Raw genomic sequence first — 24,787 nt, 5'->3', positions numbered from 1 at the left:
CCCAATATCTGATCTTAACTGAGAAGTCTTGTTTAGTAGCATCATTGAAAACAACTTTGTCATCTGTTAATAATGTAAAATATATCTTAGTAGAATCCTGTGATTTGAATTAGAATTCTTTTAGATTGATACATTATTCTGAATGTTCTAAAGAACTGTTAGCTGGGGAGTATTATGCCTCCAGATTCTTAAGCCCACTTATGTGTCTGTGCTTTCCATGATAGTTGGGTTCATCTCATAGAACCCAGAGGTAATTTTTAAATTAAAGCATATGGTTTATAGGCAACTATTTCAAACAGTAATTGCTACAAACCTGCCTTTAAAGCATAGCTACTTACTAGCTATGTAGAGTGGTAACATGAATTTCACAGTGAGGTAGCAAATCAGTAAGACAAGTCTATTTTGAACCTCTTCTGCTGATTGGAAGCAAATGTAGGTTCCTGTTTTTCATTTTAGTAAGGATATTTGGATAATTTTAACAAGGATACTTAGTAAGGAACTTGTTGAATGATATGAAGAAAAGTTAATAATGCAATTCTCTGTTTTTCAATTATTGCTTTAGTGTAAAAGATCCTTTTTTTTTTTTTAAATAATTTTATTTATTTATTTTTTTCCCCCAAAGCCCCAGTAGATAGTTGTATGTCATAGCTGCACATCCTTCTAGTTGCTGTATGTGGGATGTGGCCTCAGCATGGCCGGAGAAGCGGTGCGTCGGTTCATGCCCGGGATCCGAACCCGGGCCGCCAGTAGTGGAGCGCGCGCACTTAACCGCTAAGCCATGGGGCCGGCCCTAAAAGATCCTTTTTATTCATGGATGTTTATCTTGAATAAAAAGTATAAAGAGGAAATTTTTTTTTGTTATTTATCTTTATTGTTTCTGAGAGGAAATTTTTTTAAATCATAAAGATACACCAAATTGTTATAAAGCAGTTATTTCCTTCCAGTCTTTTCTGTTTAAGATGTATATAAAATGTGCACACATACATACATGTGCACATACACATACATATATATTATCACATGCATAGAAATGTTCTCATTGGAATCATACAGCAAAGCTTTGTATGCTGCTTATAACAGGATACAAAAAAACCATACTTTTATTACATCCATACTTTTTTCTTTTCTTTCTTTTTTTTAAGTATGAAGAGTTCAGCTCCTGTGGGTATCTGAGGCCCACTCCCTTTCCTGATGTCCCTAGTCCAGCTTTTCTCACGTTTTTTTTCACTATCCTCCCTGCCGTGAAAAATTTAATTTCTCCATGACAAGAGAAAATAATACTAAGGAATAAGACTTTTTATTTGTTGGGTTGAGCTTTAGAGGGCTAAAAACCATTGGAATCGCCAAGATTTTTGCCTTCCAAGAACCAGTTTTCACCCCCTTGGGGCCGATATTGCTGCCCCACTGCATGCGCCTGCTCTAGTGTAACCCTGGTTTACCTCATGTGCAGGATAGGATGAGAACTGAGATGCCTGGGTTAAATATGATAAGCCTCTGGAGATTTGGATAAATTTAATCACTCTTAATACTTAACTATCTATCTCTCAAAAATAAGGAAATTCTCTTATATAACCACAATGTTGTTATCCCACAAGAAAATTAGCAATGAGTAATATGTAATATATGGTTAATACTCTGATTTCTTCAGGTATCTGTTAGAGCTTTTCCCCTTAATCCAGGAAGCCAGTTGGGGCTCATGCATATACTTAATGTCTCTTTAGTCTCTTTTAATTTAGAATAGTCTTCCTGCCTTTATCTTGTTTTCCATGGCAATGGCTTTTTTTTTTTGGTCCAGGCCGGTTACCTTGTTTTAAATCTATTTTTAAGTGAGAAAAAACAAGTTGCAAAATGAAGTACTTTTTTTAATAGAATAAAATGTATGTTTTTAAATTGTGTGTATGGGAGTGGAGCAAAGAACTAGAACACACAGCAAATTAATAGTAATTACTTCTGGAGTAGTTCATATGGGTTCTTGTGCATTGTACATTTTGTATGTTTTAATTTTTTAAAATAAGCATGTACAATTTTTGTAAGCAGAAAAAAACCCCCAAAATTAAATTTAAAAACCAAAAGCAATCACATTTTAAAAAAGCTGATGGAGATGGGTCTGAGAATGGCATATCTATTAAACATCATAGTCGTTTGTAATCGTAATGGGGTAAGTCTCCACAGGAATTCATCAATATATTCCTTGTTTTTTCAGTCAGTATTTACAGGATGAAAGTAAGACCAAAAGAAATATCGATCTGAATCTTTTAGAGTGGACCCACTACAGCATGAAGCCACATGTAAGTGACGATCATCTATGTTTCAAATATTTTGTTGCATTTACTGACAGTGGCACATATTTAGATTTGGCTTCCTTCCTCCCCTCACTCACTCATCCTTAGGCATGCGTTGTCCTGAAGTGTACTTCCAAAGAATGATCTACTTCCAAATCTTGAGAAGTTCACTTAACCAAGATGTTTGCTTCTTAGCCTTTATCTTCTTGCTTAAATTGTAAATGTTAACTCTGTGTTAGCATGTCTCAAAAAACTGAAAACAAAAACAATAAATTCAAGTCAGCTGCTTTTCTTGGTTGGCACTAATGAAAGTTTAAAGTTCTTGTTCAAAACTTATCTGGGAATTTTGTGTTTTTAGGTCTTAAGGGTCCTATGCCATGGGTCCTCAGGAGTCAAGTATGCTATTTGTGAATGTGTTTTGGATCTTGCCAGATTTGAATTTCATTCAGGGTTTAAAAATGCATACATCTTTGAGTCCTCGTGGCTTCTTTTTAAAGTAAGCTACATGAATTCAATTTTAGCCCTAACCTGTGTTTAATGGCTCAACTATCTTTATCCAAAAGGATTTTCATTTCTAAGTTGAACAGTTAGAATGGTAAGCTTTGAAATTTCCTGAGAAGAGCATAGGTATAAGAAGAGTCTGTTAGGATGAATCTTGTATTCTGCTATGGGAAACGTAGTCAAGAAAACAAGTTCTCTTCATTTGTATATTGGAGTCTATAGTTCTTTCCACTCTGTGAGAGACGCTGGGCTGGGGAGAAAAGCATGAGGTACCCACCATATGTATGGGTGGTGTGCATGTTCAAACAATCTTTTCTTTTTTACAATAATCATCTGTATTTCTTTGAATAAAAATTGAGCTGTTGTCATCTAGTATGTTTTCTAGCGGTGGAATCAGCCCCTCTGATACTCTTATTATCTTGCGCTGTTATAACTGACAGCCAGAGTGTGTAAGGGGCTGGGCAAGATTAATGCAACTCGGGCCTGGGAGATGTGTGAGCTTACCTCCTGTGGGTTGGGAATCCACAGCCTTTGGTTTATGATGTCCTTAGCGCTGCTTGCAGTAAGCTCTGTTTTTGCCTCGGGACAGAACTGAAGAAACAAGGCACGATTTCCTGCTTGGTTAAAGCCTATTAAGAGGCTTTTTCCTTTCTCCTGCTTGCAGCTGTGGGGTCCAGAGAGTAGGCTTATTCTCCTGGTGAGGGAGGAGAAGTTAAACTCGGCACTACTGAAGTAGGTTAGTTGTATTCTAAGCATATTTCTGACTAAGCCACACTTAGCCGTTTTCAAAATTTATAAATGCTTCTGAAATAATTCTGAATAGACTTCCTGTTCTGGTAATAGTGAGTAATTATGTAATAATGAGTAATTAATAATGGTAATCTTCTTTCAATTTGGTTTCTTTGTATGAGAGCTGAGAGATAGAACTCTCACTTTGCTTTTTTCTTTCCTTCTGAAAAACATTTTCTATGAGGTCACATACTCCATGTCATGGTTAGTGTTTTTATACCACGTAAAGATTAACTGTCTTCGTGTGTCTCTGTGTTTGTGTAATACCAGATTTAACATTTACCTTTATAATATTGTTTATCAATAATAATATCTAGAAAAAGTCAAAGAAGTTTGTATTTGATGAAATTTTACCCCTTCTTCCCTTCTTTTTTTGTAATTTTAGGAGATTCCTCAGCAGTTGAATGGGAGTGATTGTGGAATGTTTACTTGTAAATATGCAGATTATATCTCTAGGGACAAACCTATCACATTTACTCAGGTGAGTGAAGACCCCTCCTCATCCACTTACTTAACAAGGTAAACTTAGAGCATGTTGCCAGTGCCTGGCACTCATTAAGCTCTTAATGTTGGTAGCCGTGCCTCTTATTATTGCTGTAAACTTTGGCCATAGCCCTATTCTTGCTAGCATTAGGGTTTGTCACTGCATCTGCTCTCAAGTTTATCCTAGTCTTTGGTGGCCAGTGGGACACTTTGCCTATCTCTGAACTCCAGAGTTCACTGGTTCCTGAGTATTACTGATATTTTTAGCCAAAGAAGGAGGCATGTCAGAATATGTAACAGCGAGAGGAAATCAGGCCTTGTGAGAGCTTAAGCCACAGGTCTGAGATGAACTCTGAATACTGCTTTTCCCTTCTGTTCTGGTTATTTTGGGTGCTCCATAACTCTGCCTTTGAGTGGAAATTCAAATATGTTGGGAACTCTTGAGAATTTGTTTGTTATAGTGGGTTGTCAACCTTTTTAGAACCGAGGACTACACCCTTTAAAAAATATTTTTCTTAAACAGACCTCATTTTGATAGATGTCGTCTACCAAACTATACTTAATGAAGAGTAGGACTGATAACCCCATTCCAAGCTTTTGAGCAACATGAAGTAACTGGGGCTCCCATGCTGAATTAATATAATCCCAGTCTAAAAGAAACAGGCACTTCCTATTGGTTAGTTTCAGCAGTTTTACTAAGAATAAATGTGGAATTTTTTACTACATGTTTTGAGCTATTTAAAATAATGTATGAATCCACATGTTAAGACTTTTTAGGCCCTTCCAGGTAGGAAATCACTAGTTTATAGTAAAGTTGTATATTCAGCTATTTATAATGAGACACCAGAAGTACCTCATGGGTATAAACTTTTGATTTCATCAAAAGGAGGACTAGTTGAGTTACAGGTGATTTTGGATTTGTCTTTTGTATGTTGCTGCCTTGAAAATTGGCCCATGTAGTGATTATCAGTTAAAGCAGAATAATATATTAAGCAAAGCATCTCATTCTTTGATGCTTCTAAACAACAAGGAGTTATATGTGCTCTGAACCTAGTGACATAAGATTTGAAGGGGAGAAGTTGCTATTTGAACAGAATTGGTGATGTATAACATTTGGTAGAGCAGAAGGAAATTTGTGGATTTGTTTTTTTCTTTATTGAAATAGAGTTCATGTTTTTCTCATAAAAAAGCAGAATGTTCATTTTAGAATGTTTTGAAAATATAAGTAGAAAAGTTGCCTATTGTGTCCATTTTGGGTATATATTTTTGTTAAGAAATTGTTGTTGGACTCTATAATTCTGCACCCTTTGATTTTCCTTAACATGTAAAAATGCTTATGATACACAGAATAATAAACATTATAAACCTCCTTTTTTATGGCTTTATAAGTCTGTATGTAAGTCAAGGCTTACATAAAGGACGTGGACATCGTACTTTGTTTACATGATTACACCTAAAGGCTGTTGACGCTGTGCACATTACTGTGTAATGTATGTGTTGTTTGTGGATTCCTTCATAGCACCAGATGCCTCTCTTCCGGAAGAAGATGGTGTGGGAAATCCTTCATCAGCAGTTGCTGTGAGAATGCCCTGCCCAGTCCCTCTAGCTGCTGGTGGTTCTTTCACAGACGGACGTTTCCATATACCTCATGCATTGTGGGTTAAGAAGTCCCCGCATCACCTCTATTCTCCCACAGGTACTGAGCTGCCAGAAGTGCACGAAGGCCTCTCGCTGCACCCTAGTCCTGAGTCCCGATATGGTGTGCGGAGGGCTGCTTGCAACCCTGTCTGTAAGGCTGTGCCTGCTCAGAGCCCTGGACTATTCAACCCACACAAGAACAAACGCTAATTAATACTTTTGTTTTTTAAGTTTTTTTTCCCTATGAATGTGGGAAATGCAGGATTTATTCTATGATTTGTTGTTTTTGTGTGTTTGTTCACGAGTATTCATTCGCTCACTCATTTGCAAACATAATGGGCAGTGGCTGTTTTCTGCTGCTCTTTTACAGTTAACTCTAAATTACTTTGAACTATTTATTTCTGAAAGGAATGTTAATCAAGCTGCCACTCCCTGCTGAAGATCAGGAGGGAAATCAGTGTGGGGAGGAAGGAAGTGTTAATTAACTTCTCTAACGCTGGAGCAGTAACTGCCAACTTGAAGCCGGAGGTCTTTATTTTTTGAGGCTTGAAAATGCCAGGAGAAGCGCTGTGGTGTAGGGCTCTGCCTTTCAGAGGAAGTCTGACACTGCAGCACTGGCACTGTGTTGTGGAAAAGTGGAACTGTGGCCAAGGAACTCTGGCCATCCAAGCGTCTTCAGAACAGTGTCGTGGTCATCCTAAAGAGACTTCCCTTTCTGGAAATGAGGTGACTTGGCTACTCTTGAAACTGGATTTGAAGTAACTGTAAACCCTCAGTCTGCATTTTCATCCCGGATCTGGTTGAGTATAAACCTCAGAATTGTAAGGGCTGGCCTGAGCTGTTTATTTCAAAAGATACTATTCAATTTAAAGCTATTTTTCCTCAGAGTTTTTTTTCTATATATAAAGCTGAAATTAATTTTGTATTCATTAGGATTTACATCCCCCCATTCCACCCCTGCTGAAATTTGTGGAAGAAAATTTAGTACTTGGCTCTGAGGTCGCCAGTTATACAATAATCTATTTTGCATATGAAAGTTTGTATTTAACTTTTTTGTTCATTGAAACCTTACAGTGGTTACACATTTTTAATTTCAGAAAGTTTAGAGTTGGTCAGAACATATTTTGCAAGATCTAGTTCCTAGTGTTGCTTTTCCGATGTAATAAAAGGTTGTCTGGCAGAACCTGAAAAGTATATGCTGAAATGATTTCTAACCCTTTCCCAACTTAACCTCCCAAACTTGTTCTGGTACACGACAGCAAGAGGTAAAACCAGAAAAATTTGGCCTGTGTTAGCTATGAATCAACGTATCTGCCATGTAGAGGGCCCAGGGTGCTCGTCGCAGAGGCACGCTATTGCAGCCACTCTTCTGAGACGTGTAAAGGTCTTGGTGTAGGACCTGGGGCTTGTGATGTGGATTGGAACTGCTGTGCCTACTTGAAGGCCAAACCAGAGGACGTGTGCTTAGGTGATGATTCAAGAGTAAGCCGGTTGTGCTGAGTGTCCCTCCAGCTTAGGCTGCAGAGAACCCTTCCTGCAGCCTCTGGTCCTTTCTCGAGGCTGCTGGAGCTGTGCCAGTGAGTACTGGGATCAGGCAGCTGGTACAGCCAAAAAAGGCCAGGGATTTATTGGGTCAACATTACACTAAAAACCTGGCATTAGTAGGTTTCACCTGAGAATTTAGTACCTTGGTTAAGATTTGTTCCATGTGGGGTAAATCCTGTTAGGAATAGCAGTTTGTATTCTTTCCAAATGAGTGATGCTGGGGGTTCATGTATTTGTATTACAAGTGTTGGAGGGGCTTCTTAGAGCAACTTTCACTGAGCTTTCCCTTAATGTGTACTCTTCAGGATAGCTCTTAATAATCCCCCAGGACATAATGGAATTGATAGGAGCAGAGAGTTAAGGTAGAGAATGGCATTCTACTTAACCCTGAGTTCCTGAATTTAATGAGATACCACAGGCCATGTTTCTAGGCACTGACATGTCTCTCTTGGAGAGAAACTTGTTGGTAATAGGATTTTTATATCTAAACAATTTATGAGAAAAGCAGTCAGGTGATAAAAACAGCTATTGATTTTATCAGTAGCAAATTATCAGCATTAAAGCCAGTGAGTGGATCGAGAGATAGATACATATGTATTTTTTTTATTGCAGTTTAGGGGTCTGAAGAAAGGTGGAGTGAACCATTGTTCTTTTTTAGTAGGCAGTCTCTCCTCAAGATTGATAAAGAAGAAAAGAAAAGAAAAAACTGTTGGTGAGCAAGTATCTTTCTCATGTTTGACCTTGTACCAGAGCCAGGATATGGGTGGGAGGGAAACAGACTTGGGGCATAAGGAAGATGTTCTAGAGAGCCCCATATTCTACCTCAGTTACCTAAGGCTATTAGAACTTCTGATCTTTTCCTCCTCTGAAATCCTAAGCACAACTTGGGAAATGCCATGTCGAATGCTGGATGTTTGCCTGCACTGTGAGTTGCTTGGTGCTGGGACCAAAGTGTGGGTGTGGGAAGAATGTGTCCTTGCAGATATATTGAACCTCAAATACAAATAAATAAACAAGGTAGAGAAATTTATGTTTGTAATAACCTTAGTACTATAGTTAAGCTACATTGTTTAAATTGGCTTTTTAGAACTAATTGGGAACCTAATCTCTTTATGATAGTTTGAGAAAAAACTCTAAGCACCCAATATTCAAACAAACTTTTGGTACTTGTTTCTAAGTTGGGGGTCTAGCTGGCTGTATTGCTTTGATAATTTTTGATAATTTTTTGATATATACAAGGGAGGGTTTGGGTGTTTGAAATAGGTGTTGATTTTATCTAATTACCAATAAAGTCATCTCTTTAATTCGGTGGATTTCAAATTATTTTGATTGCAACTCATAGTAATAAATGTATTTTATATTGTGACCAATATACATATGCATATCTATTATGTGATTATATATGGACACAAAAGTTTTACAAAAACATTACTTATCCTTTTTACTTCTCTCTGATAGTTTTATTTCAGTTTTTAGAAAAATGTGGGTTTTGACCACCAAGTTGATTTCTCAATCCACTAATGGATAGAAATCCGCAGTTTGAAAAACACTGCTCTAAATGAACTGATGGCGAGAGGCAAATTATGTTTAAAACTCGAAAGCTTGAGACCACAAAAACATGATAAATGTGGGGCTGTTTTGAGGTGAATCCATCTAAATCTAGGAAAACAGGCCAGACCCTTTCAGACCCTCAGTGGAAATATGTGGTGTAAACAGTCCTTGTTCTTCAGGTTTTTACATGGGCTTTTCCTAAAATGTGTTAAGTAGAAGTCCTGTTACTTCTATGTAGGATGTAAAACAAAGAGTTCTATGGCCCAATGAGTGTGTGTACCATGTGTCTTCCTCCTGGCAGTGCACAGCAAATCTTATAATACATTAATGTCTTAGCCTAGCATTTCTGAAAGCTTGGAAGCTGAGCCCTTCTCTGTGCAACACCTGTGGAATTGTTTTATGGAATACACTTTGGAAAATGCCAGAAGCAACACAGAGTTCTTGGAAGCATGTACTTCAAATATACACTGGGGAGGCACCCCTCTCTCCTCCAGCACACACACTGCCTCCTTAAGGGCATATGGTGATCATAAAGTCTGTGGTCTCAATTGTATTTTTCTTTAATTGTATCGTAATAGGTGTTCATAGTAGAAAAATAAAATACTGATAAAAGATAAGAATTCTGCAAACTCCCTACCCAGAGTTAATAACTTTTAACATTTTGGTATATATACTAGGCTTTTAGTATATACTCCTTCATGTATGTATGAATAAGTATGTGTGTTGTGCATGCTTGCACATGTATATCTATTTTGTTATTAACAAATATAGAATCATACTATGTATATGGCTATCTAACCCCTTTTCCACTTAATTTATCTTGAATATATTTTCATGTCAATAAATATTGACATCATTTTAGTTACTGCATAGTGTTCCAGCGTATGACTGTAACATAATTTATTTACTCCAATATTGCTGGACATACCATCTTGCACAATGTTTGGGTTATTTTCTTAGGAGAAAGTCTTAGAATTAAAATTTCTGAGTTAAAGTTATATATATTAAAAAAAAAATCACCCATTGGTATTTTGACTTTTATTTCTTCTGGCACAGGATGACGACTTGTATCTCCATTGATTTAAGTTTTATATTTTTCATGTGTGGGTCTTCTGGATAAGTTCATTCTGAGATTTAATGTCTCATTTTAGTGGACAGTTTTATCTTTTTTTCAACTACTTTATGAAAAGCTTTTGATTATGGAAATTTTAAGAAATACACAATCATCACCCCCTTTCAGCAGTTATTAAAATGTAGCTAATCTTGATTCACCTTTTCTTTCATAGGGGAAAGGAGAGGAGGGTCTGGAGTATTTTAAAGCAAAACCCTGACATATCATTCTACCTAAATACTTAAGAATGTCTCCCTAACCAAGAATAACCTAAAAAAAAAGCCTATGTCATTTTCACACCTAACAAAATAAGAATTTGCTAATATCATCTAATACTTAGCTCATATTCAGATTTTCCTGATCGTTTAAAAAATGTTTACTTATATTCTTCTAATTAGGATATATAATGGGCTGAATGGTGGCCCCCCAAAAGATATGTCCACATCCTAATCCTTAGAACCTCTGAATATTACCTTCTATGGCAAAGAATGAATACTACCTTCTATGGAAAAAGATATAATTAAGTTAAAGATCTTGAGAAAAAGAATTTATCCTGGATTATCTGGGTGGGTTCTAAGTGTAATCACATGCCTTATAAGAGAAGCAGAGGGAGTTTTGAGACAGAAGAGGAGAAGGTGCTAAAATGGGCCTAGGAAGTGTTTATATTTTATACCTATTTTTGTGGAAAAAAATCTGATTATACATATCTAAAACAAAATCTGGAAAAAGATGCCCAAGTATTAATAATGGTTGTCTGGAAAGGCTCATTACTTTCTACTTTATAAACTTGTGTTTGAAGTTTTTAAAAAAAGAAGAGGAGGTGGCAGTAAGACTATGGAAGCAGAGACTGGAGTGATGCTACCACAAACCAAGAAAGCCTGGAGCCACCAAAGCTAGAAGAGCCTTCAGAGGGAACATGGCCCTACTGACACCTTGATTTGGGACTTCTGGCTCCAGAACTGTGAGGGATAAATTTCTGTTGTTTCAGTCCATCAGATTTGTGGTAGTTAGTTACAGCAGTCTCAAGAAACTAATACAGGATCCAAATAAAATGTACATATTGCCTTTGGTTATTATATCTCTTGAGTCTCTTTTCTTCAACAGTAGTCTTCCTCCTTATACTATTTTTTTATTAGAGAAACTGGTTTTTCCGGTGGAACATCCCGTCTTTGGCTTATAGCTCCTTGGTGTTTAACTAGTTCCTCTGTCCCTTGTTATTTCATATAAACTGGTAAGTTCAATCTAGAGGCTTGATCAGATTCAGGTTGAATTTATTAGGAAAGGTTACTTCATTAGTGGTCCTATTGTATCGCATCATGTGGCACATAATGTCTAGTTGTCCCACTTAGCGGTGCTAAGATTGATCAGTGATTCAGGCCATAAGGGTTCCTATCCATCTTTCTCCTCTTGGTTTTAAACTTAATTGCTGATCCATTATTTCATTAAGAGGTACAAAATGGTGATTTTCTGATTCTATCATTTCTTCTGTGTTCATTACCTTGAATTCTTCTATAAAAGAAAAACTTATCAACTATTTGGTTATCCTGAAATGCATTTCATACAGGAACGAGTATATGATGTATATGCTGTTACGATTCATTGTAATTATTCTTTTTGGTGTTCAGATTGCCCCATTTTAGGTTCCAGTGCCTTTTGACAGAACCCCCCAAGTCTGATTTTGATAGCTTCCTTGCTTAACCAGTATGGTAAAGGCTCATCTTACACATTTTCTGCCCCTGACCTGGAATTGGCCATTTATTAAAGGATTTTTTTAGAGACCAGAATTTGGGCGCTATTAATGCTGATTACTACTGGGTTATTGGTGCTTCTTAGGCCTTTACAACAGGTAGGTTAGGAAATACTTTTTCTTCAAAGGAAAAAAAACCGATTTCCAATTCAAATGTAAGATTCCAAGGTTTTTCTTGATTTTATACTGTAATCTTCAAAATCTTGTTGCTAACAACATCAGCGTAATTACTCGTTTTCTCCTCCAGTATACTTATAATAATTTTAAAATAGCAATACCAGCATAACAACTAACAAGTCCACTAAACAGTTTAAGATTTCTTTGCAATTCTTTTTATTTTTAGACTATATCCCACTAGAGATTCACAGTGAAAATACTCTTTAATCACTTAAAGTGATTATGTCATCAGTTTGACACACAGTTGGATTCATTTGTTCTTGGTGTCCTGGGATTTGCTTTTGTTTTTTAATTACGTAAAACATAAACATTAGTCTAAGAGCAAAACTACAGAACAGGTGCCTTCACAGTTTTGCTTGCTTCACCCTGTTCCCTTCCCTGTGTAGATAATTTTTTATTGGTTTCTAACCTTCCCCTTTTTGAAAAATATCTAGACATGTATGTATTCATATTTCTTTCCTTTCTTACACTTAAGATAGCATATTAAAAACACTTAGGCTTCTTGATTTTTTTAAAAACTTAATTTATTCTGGATGTTACTCCTCATTTCAATTCTTTTTACAGCTTCATAACAACCCATTGTTTCAGGGTACTGTGCTTCATTAGCAGTCCCCTCACGGTGGACGTTTAGGCTGTTGATCTTTTTATGTTACAAATAAGGCTGCAATGTATGTGCCTTGTGCATGTGACTTCCTATTTTTGCTAACATATCTTCGGGATAGATTCCTAGAAGTAGAATTGCTGGGTCGAATGCCTAGCATATGTAATTTGCCAAATTTCCTTCCACAGGGGTAGCATCATTTTGTATCACTTCACAGTCTTACCTGCAAAGCCTAAAATATTTATTCTCTATTTACGAAAAGAATTGTCAACCCCTGTCCTATGGCACTGCAGTCCTTAAGGGCCAGCCAGCAGAGAGCATGGAGGAGGTAGTGTAGGCAATTTTTAATGGGCCCAGTTATGTGTGACACAGATCACTTCTGCTCACGTTCCTTTGGCTAGAGCTCAGTCCCATGTCCACATAGTACTGCAAGGGAGAGCAGGAGACAGTCTGGTTGGGTCCCTAGGAAACAATTTAAACATTTCTAGTTTAATTGGGTTCAATGCTCATTTTTAGTCTTTTTTTTTTTTAACATGAGTTCTATTTGGCTTTATTTTTCAGTTAGTTGGAAACATTATTTTCAAGGACATAGGAATACTCTTATCTGAATCCTTGCAAATATGAGAATTTTTCTCAAGTTTTCACACATGAAAGATAACTTGACTGGGTATAAAAATTTGAGTCACAGCCCTTTTTCTCCTCAAAACTTGCTTTCTGGCATTTAGCATGGAGCAGAGATATCTGAAACTAGCTTAATTTTTGCTTGTTTTTTGTTTTGTAAGTAACTTTTTTTTGGTCTGTATCCTATTAGAATTTTAGTTCTATCCAAAAAATATGCCAGAATCTATCTAGATCTAAATCTCTATTTTTGTATGGTTGTATTAAGATACTAGTTTGTTGCTGTAACAAAGGTCATAATAATAGTGGTTTGTAAAAGATAGAATTTTCTCTCTCTCAGGTACCAAACTGAGCCTAAGCAGTCCAGCACTGAGGGAGCAGTGTCAGTGTCAGCTTTCCTTAACGCTGGGCTTCCATTTTGTGTTTTAAGATGGCCCTTCCAGCTCCACCCCACACTCACCTCCACATCTGCATTCCATCCAGTAGGAAGGGGGGAGTAGTAGGTACATCATGGAGATGGCAAGTATGCATTTTCCTACCTTTTAAAAAAGTGGTTTCATGAAGCTAGACCATGCCATGCACTGAAGTTTCCCATTCCAGTTCTGTATAGCTTATAATTATTGTCGATTTCCCTTGCTTTTTGGTGTTTAGTTGTTTTTTTAAGTCTGTTTTTGGTGCTAAGTTTTCATCATTTTTGATGTTCAATGAGAAATTGTAAGAAGCAGGCTTGAAGGCTGCTAACCAGAAGCCATTTTTGACTTAAAAGTCCCTTCTTATACATCAATTAGAATCAAAGACTTTGACTGTTGTGTTCAAACTTTTATTTTATGTACAACGAGACAGGTCTCCAAGAGGCTGTGATGTGCACAAGGTTATACAGCTAGTGTATAGGCAAGCAGGGAGAAAACTTCTAGGCCTGGGCATTCTCTTATTTTCCTGATGAGAAAATGAGACTCTGGTAAAGGAAAGGGAGATCTAGTCAGAGGTACCTGTCCTGCCTTCAGGCCTGCCCTGCGGTAGTGCAGAGCTCCGCCCTGCTATGCTCCTCCAGTCTCATGCTCTTTCTTGAGCAAAGCCTCCCATGCCTACCACCAGTTACTGTGGCTTTCGAAGGTATATGATGCAGGAGCTAAGGGCTGTATTCCTTCACAATATGATTTTTAAGAGCTGAGAGAAAGCTAGTCCTAGATACGAGGAATAATTGGAGGAACCAAGAGAAGGGAGGATGAGACAGCTGTCTTCAGACATTAGGAGAGTTGTCCTAAGTAAGATATAGCAGACACTGTGTGTGGATGGTTGTAGGGACAGCAGATTTCAGATCAGTGGAAGAACTATGAGACTGGGCTGTGCAAAGACAGAACGGCCAACCTTAGGAGCTGCGTTTCCCCTCGCTAATGGCGTGATGAGTTGTTGGAGAGATTTTAGAGGGCATTATTTCATATTAGGAAGGTGGACTGAATGACCTCTAAGGTCCTTTCCCAGTACTACTGTTCTGTGAATCTAGAGTTGAGGATAGGTTTTACTGAGTTCACTGAAGGTGACTGGAAGTAGTTTTGTATCTATGGGAGAATCAGGGACATTCATGAGTCGTAGCAGTCAGTCAATCTTTCATATTGGAAATTGTTGAAATTACAGATAAATTGAGATAGGGATCACGTTGAGTTTAATTTTTCAGAGTTTGCCGATTGCTAGAGGTTATTGGAGGCAAATGGGTATCCTTCTTCACTGTTTATTGTCAGCCCTAAATAGAGGTGTGCCCTAAAATGGGAACAGACCAAGTGCCTTGGATCTATGACCAAGTCACTGCTTTTACAAGAGAATATAGGGAACATTCGGGTCAAGTTAGAATATAATTTTCTATGAGGTTTTCTCCTCATGCCGGCTGTTTCTAAGAGAGCAAGAGCTATTAAGAGCGCTCATTATGGCTTCTAGAAAGACAGTGACTTTATGTGGCTGATGTGAGCCAGAATAGAAAATTAACCTGCATTCGGGGTAAGTCTTAAATTTCAATTCATCAGCACCTTAAGGGGAATGTGGAGAGGAAATAAAAGGCAGCAGCAACAACTGACAGTAAACACCAGGGGAGTTTGCCAGCAGTGTGCTGAGACATTAGCGGTAGCAGGCCAAAGAACTCTCCGTTAGGCTTTAAGACAATGAGAGATTTGGATGCATGTACTATTTAGGCTAGTCTTTAAATATCCACAGTTGTGGGCTTCTTTCATAATCATTAACATGAGGATGCCTCTATTGCCCACATCCTTCCCCAGGGATGTAGGACAAAGACTAGGCCAAATGCTTTTCATACTCCTTATCCCATCTCCGTGTACTCAGTCACTGAGTCATTCAGATCCTAACTGATGCCAGGTTATCAGTTTTCCCTGCTTGCCCTTAGAAGTCCAGTGTTTTCTCCCACCCTTGCCTCCTGTCTGTCAAGATGCCTTCTTCCTGTCTAGGGCTAATCCTCTGATTCTTGGTTGAAACCCCTCCAAACTTCTAACTATTCAGTTGATTCTCTTTTTTCCTCATGTTTTTAAGTTCTCCCTCTATGCTGGAATCCTCTTCTAAGCTGGAATCCTCTTCTAATTTGCAACCAACCTCTATCACCTTTCCTTTCCAGAGCTCCACGTTGGAGGAAATAAGAATGTCTTGAAGCAGAGGTGGAGGTAAATTAACCAGGACAGAAGGGATGCTCAGGCCTACTCACCAAGTCGAGGAAGATGCTAACATTCAAAACCACTGTGGGTCATGGGTTTTCAATGGGTTCAGTCCAAGGGAGTGGGGAGGGGTTTTTCAAGTCCTGCAGGCTAATGAATAAAACCTTTGTTGTTGAGCTAAGTCTCCATCTAACAACTGTCCTTTTATTTTGCATAGTATCATGTTCAATTAGGACTTTCTGGGATGTCAGGGCATCTTGTCAAGATAGAAGTCTGGGATTTATAGCAGAAGAAATGAATACAAAGTTTGTAATAGTTTGAGCCCACATGTGGTGAACTATTCATCAGAGCCCAATGCACACACGAGAAGCTGTTCTTATTTACAGTAAGATGGGCTAGGATTTCATCCTGTAAAGGGATGGTCTCATGCTCATGCTGCCCTCGGGAAGCCCAAGAGAACTGAGCCCAAGTGCTAAATAATCTAGCACTTGGGGGTCTCAGAAAATGGGTTGTGGGAAGAACATCTCTGCCTAGGAACAAGGCCAGCTGGTCTCGTTGCTGTCTCCTGCCTCTCTGTGTGGCCTCCCCTTTCACGTCTGCAACTCTAGGACAACTTGTGGGTGCTCTGTACCAGGGCAAGTCAGGCATCACCTGAGCACTTCCTTCTGTCTTTCTCACGTGTTTAGAGACAAATATTTTGGAAATGGGCAGTTTAAAAGCTCGAGTTAACACTCAAATTCTGCCACTTGGAGTAAAGGCCAAGGAGTGAAACCTGAGAAGCAGGGCCTCTTAAGAGAGTGCATTTTTGGAGGTTCTTGTGTCTTTTCTCTCACCCCAATTCCGCTCATCTTGACAGATTCATTACCAAGCCCTTGGCCTGTATTTAAAGCCCTTCCTTTAAAAATGTGCTGTTGCTCTGTCTGTTCATCTGACATGGATGCCTCAACCCAGGGAAGAGCTTTCAGTAATAACCCTGGTTGCTAAGAACTCCGACAGCTTCTCTTGGACCATCGACCTATGGTTTGTCTCCCCCAGAGAGGGCAATGGGTTTGAACTAAATGGGGAGGAGGGAAGGTGTAGCCATAGATACTGGGCTTTCTAATGGCCACATGAAGGAACAGCCTGTTCCTGCCCACGTTCATGCCAACCATAGCAATGAGGAAGAGCTAGCATCTACACGCCATGTAACTGTAAAAGTAAAATCAGCGTCATGGAAATTGGAAATAATGGGAAAATCAGGAGTGGGGATGGAACATTGGTGAGGAACAAATTTTGATTCAGGAGCCCTCAGAGTTTGTTAGAAGGGGCATGTGGCTACTTTGGAATCCCATCAGTTCACCTCCATCTGCCCCTGCTGTGCTATGAACAGTCATCCCCAAAAACCTAACTGACCGCCGATGGTAGTCTAGTGTCAGCTCGTTATTCCTAAGACTTCTTGGACTTTTAGCAGCTCTCTGGTAGACTCCACATGCCTATGAACATAGGCTTATAAATGGAGCAGGACCACTGCCACCCAACCTTTTCACAGCACATTGGTGGGAGTGCCAAGTAGGCTGATCCTGCCCTTCTCTGATCTCTTGGAATACTTACAATCAGGCTTCTGGGGAGGGGTGAGGTACTTCCTCCCTTGAATTGTCAGGCATATTATCTGCCCCTTTCCCCCACATAAAAATAACTCTTGCCCAGGCCAAGGTTAAAGTTCCTTAAAGACAGGGGCTGGTCGTACCTAGCTCGATATGCTGTCAATCCATCCCTCTACTTCTGTGGTTCTCAAACCTTAGCAGGCATAGGAATCACCCAGAGGGCTTGTTGCAACAGACTGCTGGGCCCCACCCCCAGAACTTCTGATTCAAGGTGGACCCCAAGAATCTGCATTTCTAACAAGTTCCCAGGTGATACTGCTGCTGCTGGTCTGGAGAACACAATTTGAAAGCCATTGACCTAGTTTAGCTTCTCCCAAAATTCCCTGGAGAAGCCAGCCTCCTCAGAGTAGCTCCCCAGTCCTGACTGTGTATGTTGTCCATTTCTCTCATCCCCTCAGAGCTGGGACTCAGCTGACACTGGGGGATGGGCAATACTTAGTAAAATAAGAGACCAAGACACCAGGATCTTGTTAGCTGGATATATTTCATTTTTTTTTGTTTGTTTTTGTTTTTGTCACAGAACACTGTTTGCAGTAGAGGAAACTGGCATTGCAGTCTGGTGGTAAAATGGCTTGTTCACATAAACCAGTACATGTTCATCCTTTAGCGCAAAAAGCCCTAATGGCGCGTACCCTATTGAAATTCAGGACATCTCCAATATTTTCTCTCTCTGTTTTTCTTTGTCATCATTTTTTTTTTTTTTAATAAACATTTTCAAGGTTTGTCCAAAAGAAGGCCATATAGGTTCTTGGCTAGCGGAAGACAATTCAGAACAGTTGTTGCACACTTGGACTGTCACCTTCTCCAGGCTGGCAGTTGATATCTTATTTTTTTTCCAACTCATTTTTATTAAAAAAATAAAAAAATGCTCCAACTATCAGTTTTACAAAATCTCTAAGGGAAACACAAGAGCAAGGTGCTGAGGTAAAAAACACCTGAGGTAGCTTTTTTTTGTGTGTTTTTCTCGATAAAAAAATCTGTAAATTTAACGCCCTGGGCCAACGACCTCGTGTAAATTGCTATTTTTCTCCATATTTTTTTTTAAAAGAAAGAAATCATTTCACTGAATATTGATGGCTTATACACCAAAATGTAAAAAGACAAAATACATTCTTTCTTTGTGGAATTTTTCTTTGTTTGGTTGGTTGGTTTGATGGGTTCCTGTTTTCCTCTTCCAAAATGCTAGGACAAGTACCATTGACTCTTGTTCTTTTGAGTTACCAAGTGTAAGTTGCGGCTGGTTTGTGTGTTTCGCTTTTGTTCCTTTTGTGTGATGTGATACTCAGAGCACTGCTTTGCCTGGGGGGGGGGTGCGTAGATATGGGGAACTGAGACAGAGGGATGAGGGAATTAAAAAGAATGGGGATGGAGAAGGGGAGGGGAAAAGGGTAGGGGGAGATAAACAGAGAGAGACAGAGAATTATATAGCAGTATGCAAAAACCAGTTTAAAACCTGTGAAGCAAAGAGAAATGGGTGTGTGAGCTAGACAGGGATGAAGAGAGACAGAGTTTCCTCTTCAGAGAGACGGTATCCCTTCTGTTGACATACACAGGTGATCCAGAACTGCTGTGAGTGTCCTTTCGACGAGATTTCCCTCTGGGTGAATTTTGTGTGGGTGGCCTTCAAGCTCCTTACTAAACCATTAGACCTCCCAAAGAAAGACTTTATTCTTTAAAGTCTAGAAAAGCCTGCTTTCTCTTTAAAAAGAAAAAAAAAATTAATAATTGATTAAAAATTGGAGTTAGTTGAGTTATTTGATATATTATTTCTAAAATATATTAACGCTGCAGGCACCCTGTGTAACCCACAGGCCACATATCTTAACATCTTTCCCCTTCTAATATGTACACACATGTACAGAGACAATTTTCCACAAAAAGAAAAGGGTGTGAATTTTGCTTTGCTTTGAACACGTTCACCTATGTTAGTTCAACTGAAAGGGATAGCGTGGTGGGAGTTAAGGAGAGATCCGAGTGGATGGTGAAGTGGATGGCTGGGAAGCCTGCAGAGGCCCTGGGGGGAGGCAGGAGGCTGGGCGGTGAACAGTCTGACCTCCCTGCCTCCCTCCCGGCCCCTGGGATTCTCAGGGCCTCTGCAGAGTCCCTGGCACCTCCGCAGACTTCTCATTCCTCAGGATGGTCTTTGGTTTGCTCCCGATCTGGCTGGCTGTGTTTGGTCTCATTCTGTCAGGTGTTGGAAGGGCTACATTCATCCGTTGTTTTGCTGGTGCCTGTGGGAGCCTCACTTGCTGCGCTGTGAGGCGACTCCCTGAGGATATTTCTGCTCCTGCTGCTTCACCTGTTGTACAATTTCCCTGATCTTGCGCTGTGCAGTCTGCAGCAAGGGAGAGGAGGGGACAGGGGAAAAAAAGGAACCCAGTTCTGAGGACAAGCAGTGGGGGGGAGAAGGAGGCTTGGGGGAGGGAGGCGGTAAGCTGAGAGAAGTGTCATCTACCCGCTGAGGCCCTTACTCTGGGGGCCTTTTCTACCTGGAAATAAAGTGGCAACATCGTCCCCCCACCAACCCCCCAAGGCTGCTGCGTAGAAGATAAGGAGATGGGACCCCAGAAGCTTCCAGTTAATTGCTGGACAGACAGGCCAGGACGCAGAACCAGGGAACCAGTGACCAGAAGGCCTTGCAGAGGTCAGACAGCACCCTCCTCCCAACCACACACGCTTCAGCTTCCAAGGCTGCCCCACCCACCTTTCTAGAGTCCCTAGGAAGAACATTAGTGTGATTGCTGGGAAAGATGGAAGTGAATGGGATGGGGATGAAGTGAGGAACTGGCCCAGACACTCTGCCCTAAACAACTGGAGAAAACGTGTGAACCCAAACCTGACCCCTCACCCCACCCCAGTGCTCCCACTACTGGGAGACCCCTGCAGACCGAACTCCTGCAGCAACCTGGCAGCTCAGACACAGGGCACTGGAGGAGCTGGGACGTGAGAGCAGCAGAGTCGGGTGTGGCTGGGGCTGGCGGGACTCTGACTGCAGGAGGCCCAGGTAGGAATCTCACAGGTCACAGGGCATGGGGATGCGGCAGCACAGCAGGTGCCTTTTCCCAGTCAGGTCTCCCGGCACAGGCACGGCGCTGGAAAGCCAGCTGACGGCTCAGACAAACCTTCAATGAAAGCTTAGACTTCCTTCACTGGTTTAGGACAAGGACGGGGACTGCTCCATCCCAAAACCCAACTAAGAAAAAGCATCAGCAAGAACGGGGCCACATGACGCAGGTCGCTGGCACCTCCGAATGAAAGAGAAGCAGCTGTGTGAAGGTCCTGTGTCCTGATGGGGGGTGTCATGGTGAGATGGAGGAGGAGAGGAAATGAGGGCCTCGTGCGATGAGCACTTAACCCTTAAGGGTGAGATTCTGGCACCCAGGCAGGTTCTCAGGGCCTGGCTGGGACCCCCAAGGGTGGGCCCTTGCCTGGTATGTGGCTCCCAGCAGAGGAAGGCTGTGACTGAGGCCTGAGTAGGAGGGCGAGGGAAGCAGAGACCTCGCACTGGAGCATTTCAGGGGGCTTGAAACATGCTTGGCTTGACTCCAAAGTTCTACATTCTTCCTCAGGCTCCGCTAGCATGCCTGGGGGAGAGCAGTGGTGAGAAGGTGGGGAACAATTTCCCTTGCCCTGTAGGCAGTCCCTGAAGAGCCAGGGAGAAGTTCCATCTCTGTGTGGGGTCGGGGTAGGGGGTGTGTGTGTGTGCAAGGCCCATGGCCACCCGACAGGCCACTAATAGGTTAGACAGAGAACTGAAGAGACTGGCAGGAGAGACCGGACCCTCACAGCACAGGTACCTGGCTAGCAAAGAAATGCCCGATAATTCTGACGATCACTTCCTCATTTTCATCTGGCGTTTGGTCACGAGGCACGATGACTTCTGCACTGGTTAAGTTCTGCAGTTCATTCACCTGGGAAGGGAGAAAAGCGGGCTCAGGAGGAAGTGGGCGAGGGGAGTGGCAGAGGGCAAGGAGGCTGCTCTCCTTTCCTTCAATCTAGGACACCTCTGGGGACTTCCCCGCCCCGGTCACATGAGGCCGTGTTGGTTTGGGCCCTGCGAGGCTCGAAGACAGAGAGGGAGTCCAGTCCCCAATTCCATGGAACTGCTTATGGGGCTGAATTCTCTCATTCTGGAGTTCCCGTCAATGCGGATCTTGCACATGGTCACAGTGACTCCAGGCTTCCCAATAATCCAGGGAAGAAAGTCACTACCTGACATGCTCTCCTTGGTGCGAGCCCTGAGCTGTAGACAAAGTAAACTTTCCTTTCTGATCAGGCCCTGCTCCGTCCCTCTTTGCTCCAAGTCTTGCTTATGCTGTTCCTACCCCTACGTTGTCATCTTTTCTCCCTGCCACTCGAGTTCTATCACAGGCCTGCCTCCTCCGTGAAGCCTTCAGCCCCTGCTGATCTCCCCTTATCCTATTTCCTGCAGTCTGGTGTTCCTCCTCACTGGGTCTGCTTCCCAACAAGACTACACTTCCCGGGAGCCAGTACCCCGGCCCCTGGCATAGTGCTAAGTACACAGGTAGAGTTGGCAAGTGCCTAGTGGACAGGCGGGGGCAGGCACAGAATTCAATGACGGATTCTAAAATAACCAAATAGGACATGGAAGGGCTCAGGAGTCCACTCCCTAGTGGACTATTTGCTCTCTTTGCCTACTACACTCCAGCTTGCTAGAGCTCGGTGTGCCTGCCCTTGGATGTTGATCACCCTCCTGTATACAGGGAATAATCTGCATGCCATGCAACTTTATTCTTTTGCATAAAAGTGACTTATTATATCCAGAACTTGGCTTTGATTCCTCTGTAAGAGTTTCTATGTAAAGAAAACAGCAAACACAAACACACAGTCAGGACTCCAGAGATATCCCAAATTCCTGCCACCCAGCACTGCCACCTTGCCAGCGTGCACAGGCTTTACTGGAACTTCTCAGGTGTCGATCCCCACCAGGTGGTAGGTCATGTTCTAGAACACACCTGTGTGTCTGACGGACTATCTGCTCATTCCTACAGGCTTCAAAGTCGATTCTCTGGCACTTTTCAAATTACATTGTATTACTGCCACCTTCAGGTTGAGAACCTTGATTATTTTTTGAAAATGATTTCCTTCTCAGCAACTACCCTATTGCTATCCTCGCTCCCCTGTAGCAGATGGCCAGATGTGGGAAACAGCCAGAAGACACAGTCTGTAGGAGGGAGAGTTAGGGCCCCTGGAAGGCATCTGTCAGGAGAGTTTGAAGAGTCAGAAGAGAATGAAGGACATCAGACCTCACGGGGCTCTGAGCATGAAATTCAGAGACTATGATGGTCTGCCAAGTGGGTATCCTCTGGGTGGGACTCTGCTGCCTATTATTTTCCTACTGCTCTGTGGGTACAAAGGGGCAGGAGGCAGCCTCCCTGTCTTCAGGAAGTGGAGACCATTTCCCAGCACGTAGCTGAGATGCAGTGTTCAGGGTGCAGGACCCTGGTGTTTTTGGTGCCTAGCTCAGTACCACGGATCTGGGGCCCTCAGCTCTGGAGGGATGCCAATTACATTTTTGTCCTTGAAGAGCAGTGGGGGTCTGTGGGAAGTCAGGCCAGGCCGGGACAGGGAATTCAGCTCAGGAGGTGAAGCCAGCTCGGAGCACACTTACGGTTTTGCCGCCCTTGCCAATCACCCGGCCAGCTGTAGAAGAGGGCACTCGGATGTGGGCTTCCAGCTTCACCTCTTCTTTGGGGTTAAAGAAGTTTTCTTCTTTCAGTTTCCCAAAGATCCGCCCTTGGGCCTGAGAGAGCAAGATATGACTGGTGACTCGCAGTCAGCTGCCAGTCAACCCACTTTAGCGGCGCTGCTCCGGGAACCGGTGAGTCCAGACTGCACCCCTGCGCCGCCACACTCGCTCGGGCCAGGTGCAGGGAAGGTGTGCGCCCTGCTTCACTCGCTCACAGACCTGGCAGGGTGCCGCTCTGGCCCCATCCCATGACTCCACTTTGCGAAATGTGCACTGGGCACTCCCGTGTCTTCATGGTTCGCACACCGTCACCTCCTCTAGGAGGTGTGTTGGACTGGGGGTGGTGGTGAGGCGGCAGAACTGTATGTCTTATTTCCGTATCCCTAGCACCTCTAAACGTCTGGTTGAATGATTTTGTTCAGGGAATTCTTTATTTCCTCTTACTATGATATATTCAAACCTCTGGTTATTAAAGGATGGACGTGAGGGTGGTGGTGATGGGATCTGATGAGCGTGATCTTGCTTTTTGATGTCTAACTCCAAAGCCATGGTAGCTAAGAGGTTATTGTTCTTTTTAAAAAAACTTAAAAAAAAATTGAGATATAATTTATATAACCTAAAATTCATCATTTTAAAGTGTACACTTCAGTGGTTTTTTAGGATATTCACTATTTTGTACAAGCATCACCACTATCCAGAACATTTCTATCCCATCCCCCAAATAAAAACTCCGTACCTATTAGCAGTTAGTCCCAATTCTTCCTACACCCATCCCCTGGCAACCACTATTCTACTTCCTGTCTGTATGGATTTGCCTGTTCTGGACATTTCATATAAATGGAATCACATAATACACATGGCCTTTTGTGTTTGCTTCTTTCACTTAGTGGAATGTTTTCTAGGTTCATCCATGTTGTACTGTCGTGTGCATCAGAAATTCACTCCTTTTTATGGCTGAATAATATCCTGTTGTGTGGATATACCACATTTTGTTTATCCGTTTATGAGTTGAAGTGTTATGGTTCTTGAATGGTTCCACATGAGTTAATTTTGTCTTTTCAAATTTTAAATGATAAGGATTATATTTTTTTGACTTTTAGAAAACTCAAGTTATAATTTTCCTAGGGGAGAAAAAAGGGCAAAAACAAAGCATCCCACCAAATAACTTCCAACAAACCATGCTATTTCCCCTTACACCCCATGTTTATGCCCCCCTAGCCTGAAGGGGGTAAATGACCAAATGAGTATGACATATCCATCCTTAGGACAATGACTGAGGGGTCAGAGATAGCACAGAGGAGGCGCCATTTGAGTGGTGCACCTACGGACGATCTACTTTTCCAGGGGAGAGAAGGGAAGGAGGGCTCCAGGCAAAGGCAACAGCTGGGAGGTGGGGAAGACAGGGTGGGTCAGACTAGTGAGCAGTAGCAGGAAAGGAAAAAGCAGCAGGAGGTTGGGGTTCCAAAAAATGGCCTTGAACACACCTCTGGGGTGGCTGCCGCCTGTTAAGAGGCCCTTGGCTCCCCAAACAGGTGGCCCTGTGCCCAGTGCCTGCAGAGCTGAGGTAGCCCTTGGCACTGACCTTGAACTGGGCTTCAGGTGGGCCGGTGATGATGACCATCCTTTCACTGACGTCTGGGCCTTCCGCTGGGGCAATCTGCAGTTCACAAGGAAAGAGGAAAGTGCTGTTGCTTGCTGCGTTCCGCAAACCCCTTTCTTGTCTAAGTGGATGGCACA

At 41.7% G+C, this 24,787-nt stretch overlaps 2 protein-coding genes across 3 annotated transcripts in view; one reads left to right on the top strand and one right to left on the bottom strand.

The window, feature by feature from the left end:
* The window catches only part of SENP2 (SUMO specific peptidase 2), a 33,771-nt gene extending 26,887 nt beyond the window's left edge, over positions 1–6,884 (top strand). Inside the window, exons 16-18 of the mRNA XM_058556172.1 lie at positions 2,204–2,288; positions 3,958–4,053; positions 5,575–6,884. Of these exons, the coding sequence (XP_058412155.1) occupies positions 2,204–2,288; positions 3,958–4,053; positions 5,575–5,637 (244 nt within the window). The 3' untranslated portion in view covers positions 5,638–6,884. The remainder of the gene's footprint in view (positions 1–2,203; positions 2,289–3,957; positions 4,054–5,574) is intronic.
* A 10,921-nt stretch (positions 6,885–17,805) lies between these two features.
* Positions 17,806–24,787, bottom strand: part of IGF2BP2 (insulin like growth factor 2 mRNA binding protein 2) — a 151,551-nt gene continuing 144,569 nt past the window's right edge. For both annotated transcript variants that reach the window (XM_058556174.1, XM_058556176.1), the window contains 4 exons: positions 24,633–24,707; positions 22,973–23,104; positions 21,138–21,251; positions 17,806–19,675 (listed from right to left, as the gene is read on the bottom strand). In XM_058556174.1, coding sequence (XP_058412157.1) covers positions 19,583–19,675; positions 21,138–21,251; positions 22,973–23,104; positions 24,633–24,707 — 414 coding nt within the window. In that variant the 3' untranslated portion in view covers positions 17,806–19,582. The remainder of the gene's footprint in view (positions 19,676–21,137; positions 21,252–22,972; positions 23,105–24,632; positions 24,708–24,787) is intronic.

This window comes from Diceros bicornis, chromosome 15 (assembly GCF_020826845.1).
Source record: "Diceros bicornis minor isolate mBicDic1 chromosome 15, mDicBic1.mat.cur, whole genome shotgun sequence".
In the NCBI taxonomy this organism is placed as follows: Eukaryota; Metazoa; Chordata; class Mammalia; order Perissodactyla; family Rhinocerotidae; genus Diceros; species Diceros bicornis.
Note: the sequence above shows the minus strand (reverse complement) of the source record. Positions and strands in the feature narration are given on the sequence as shown.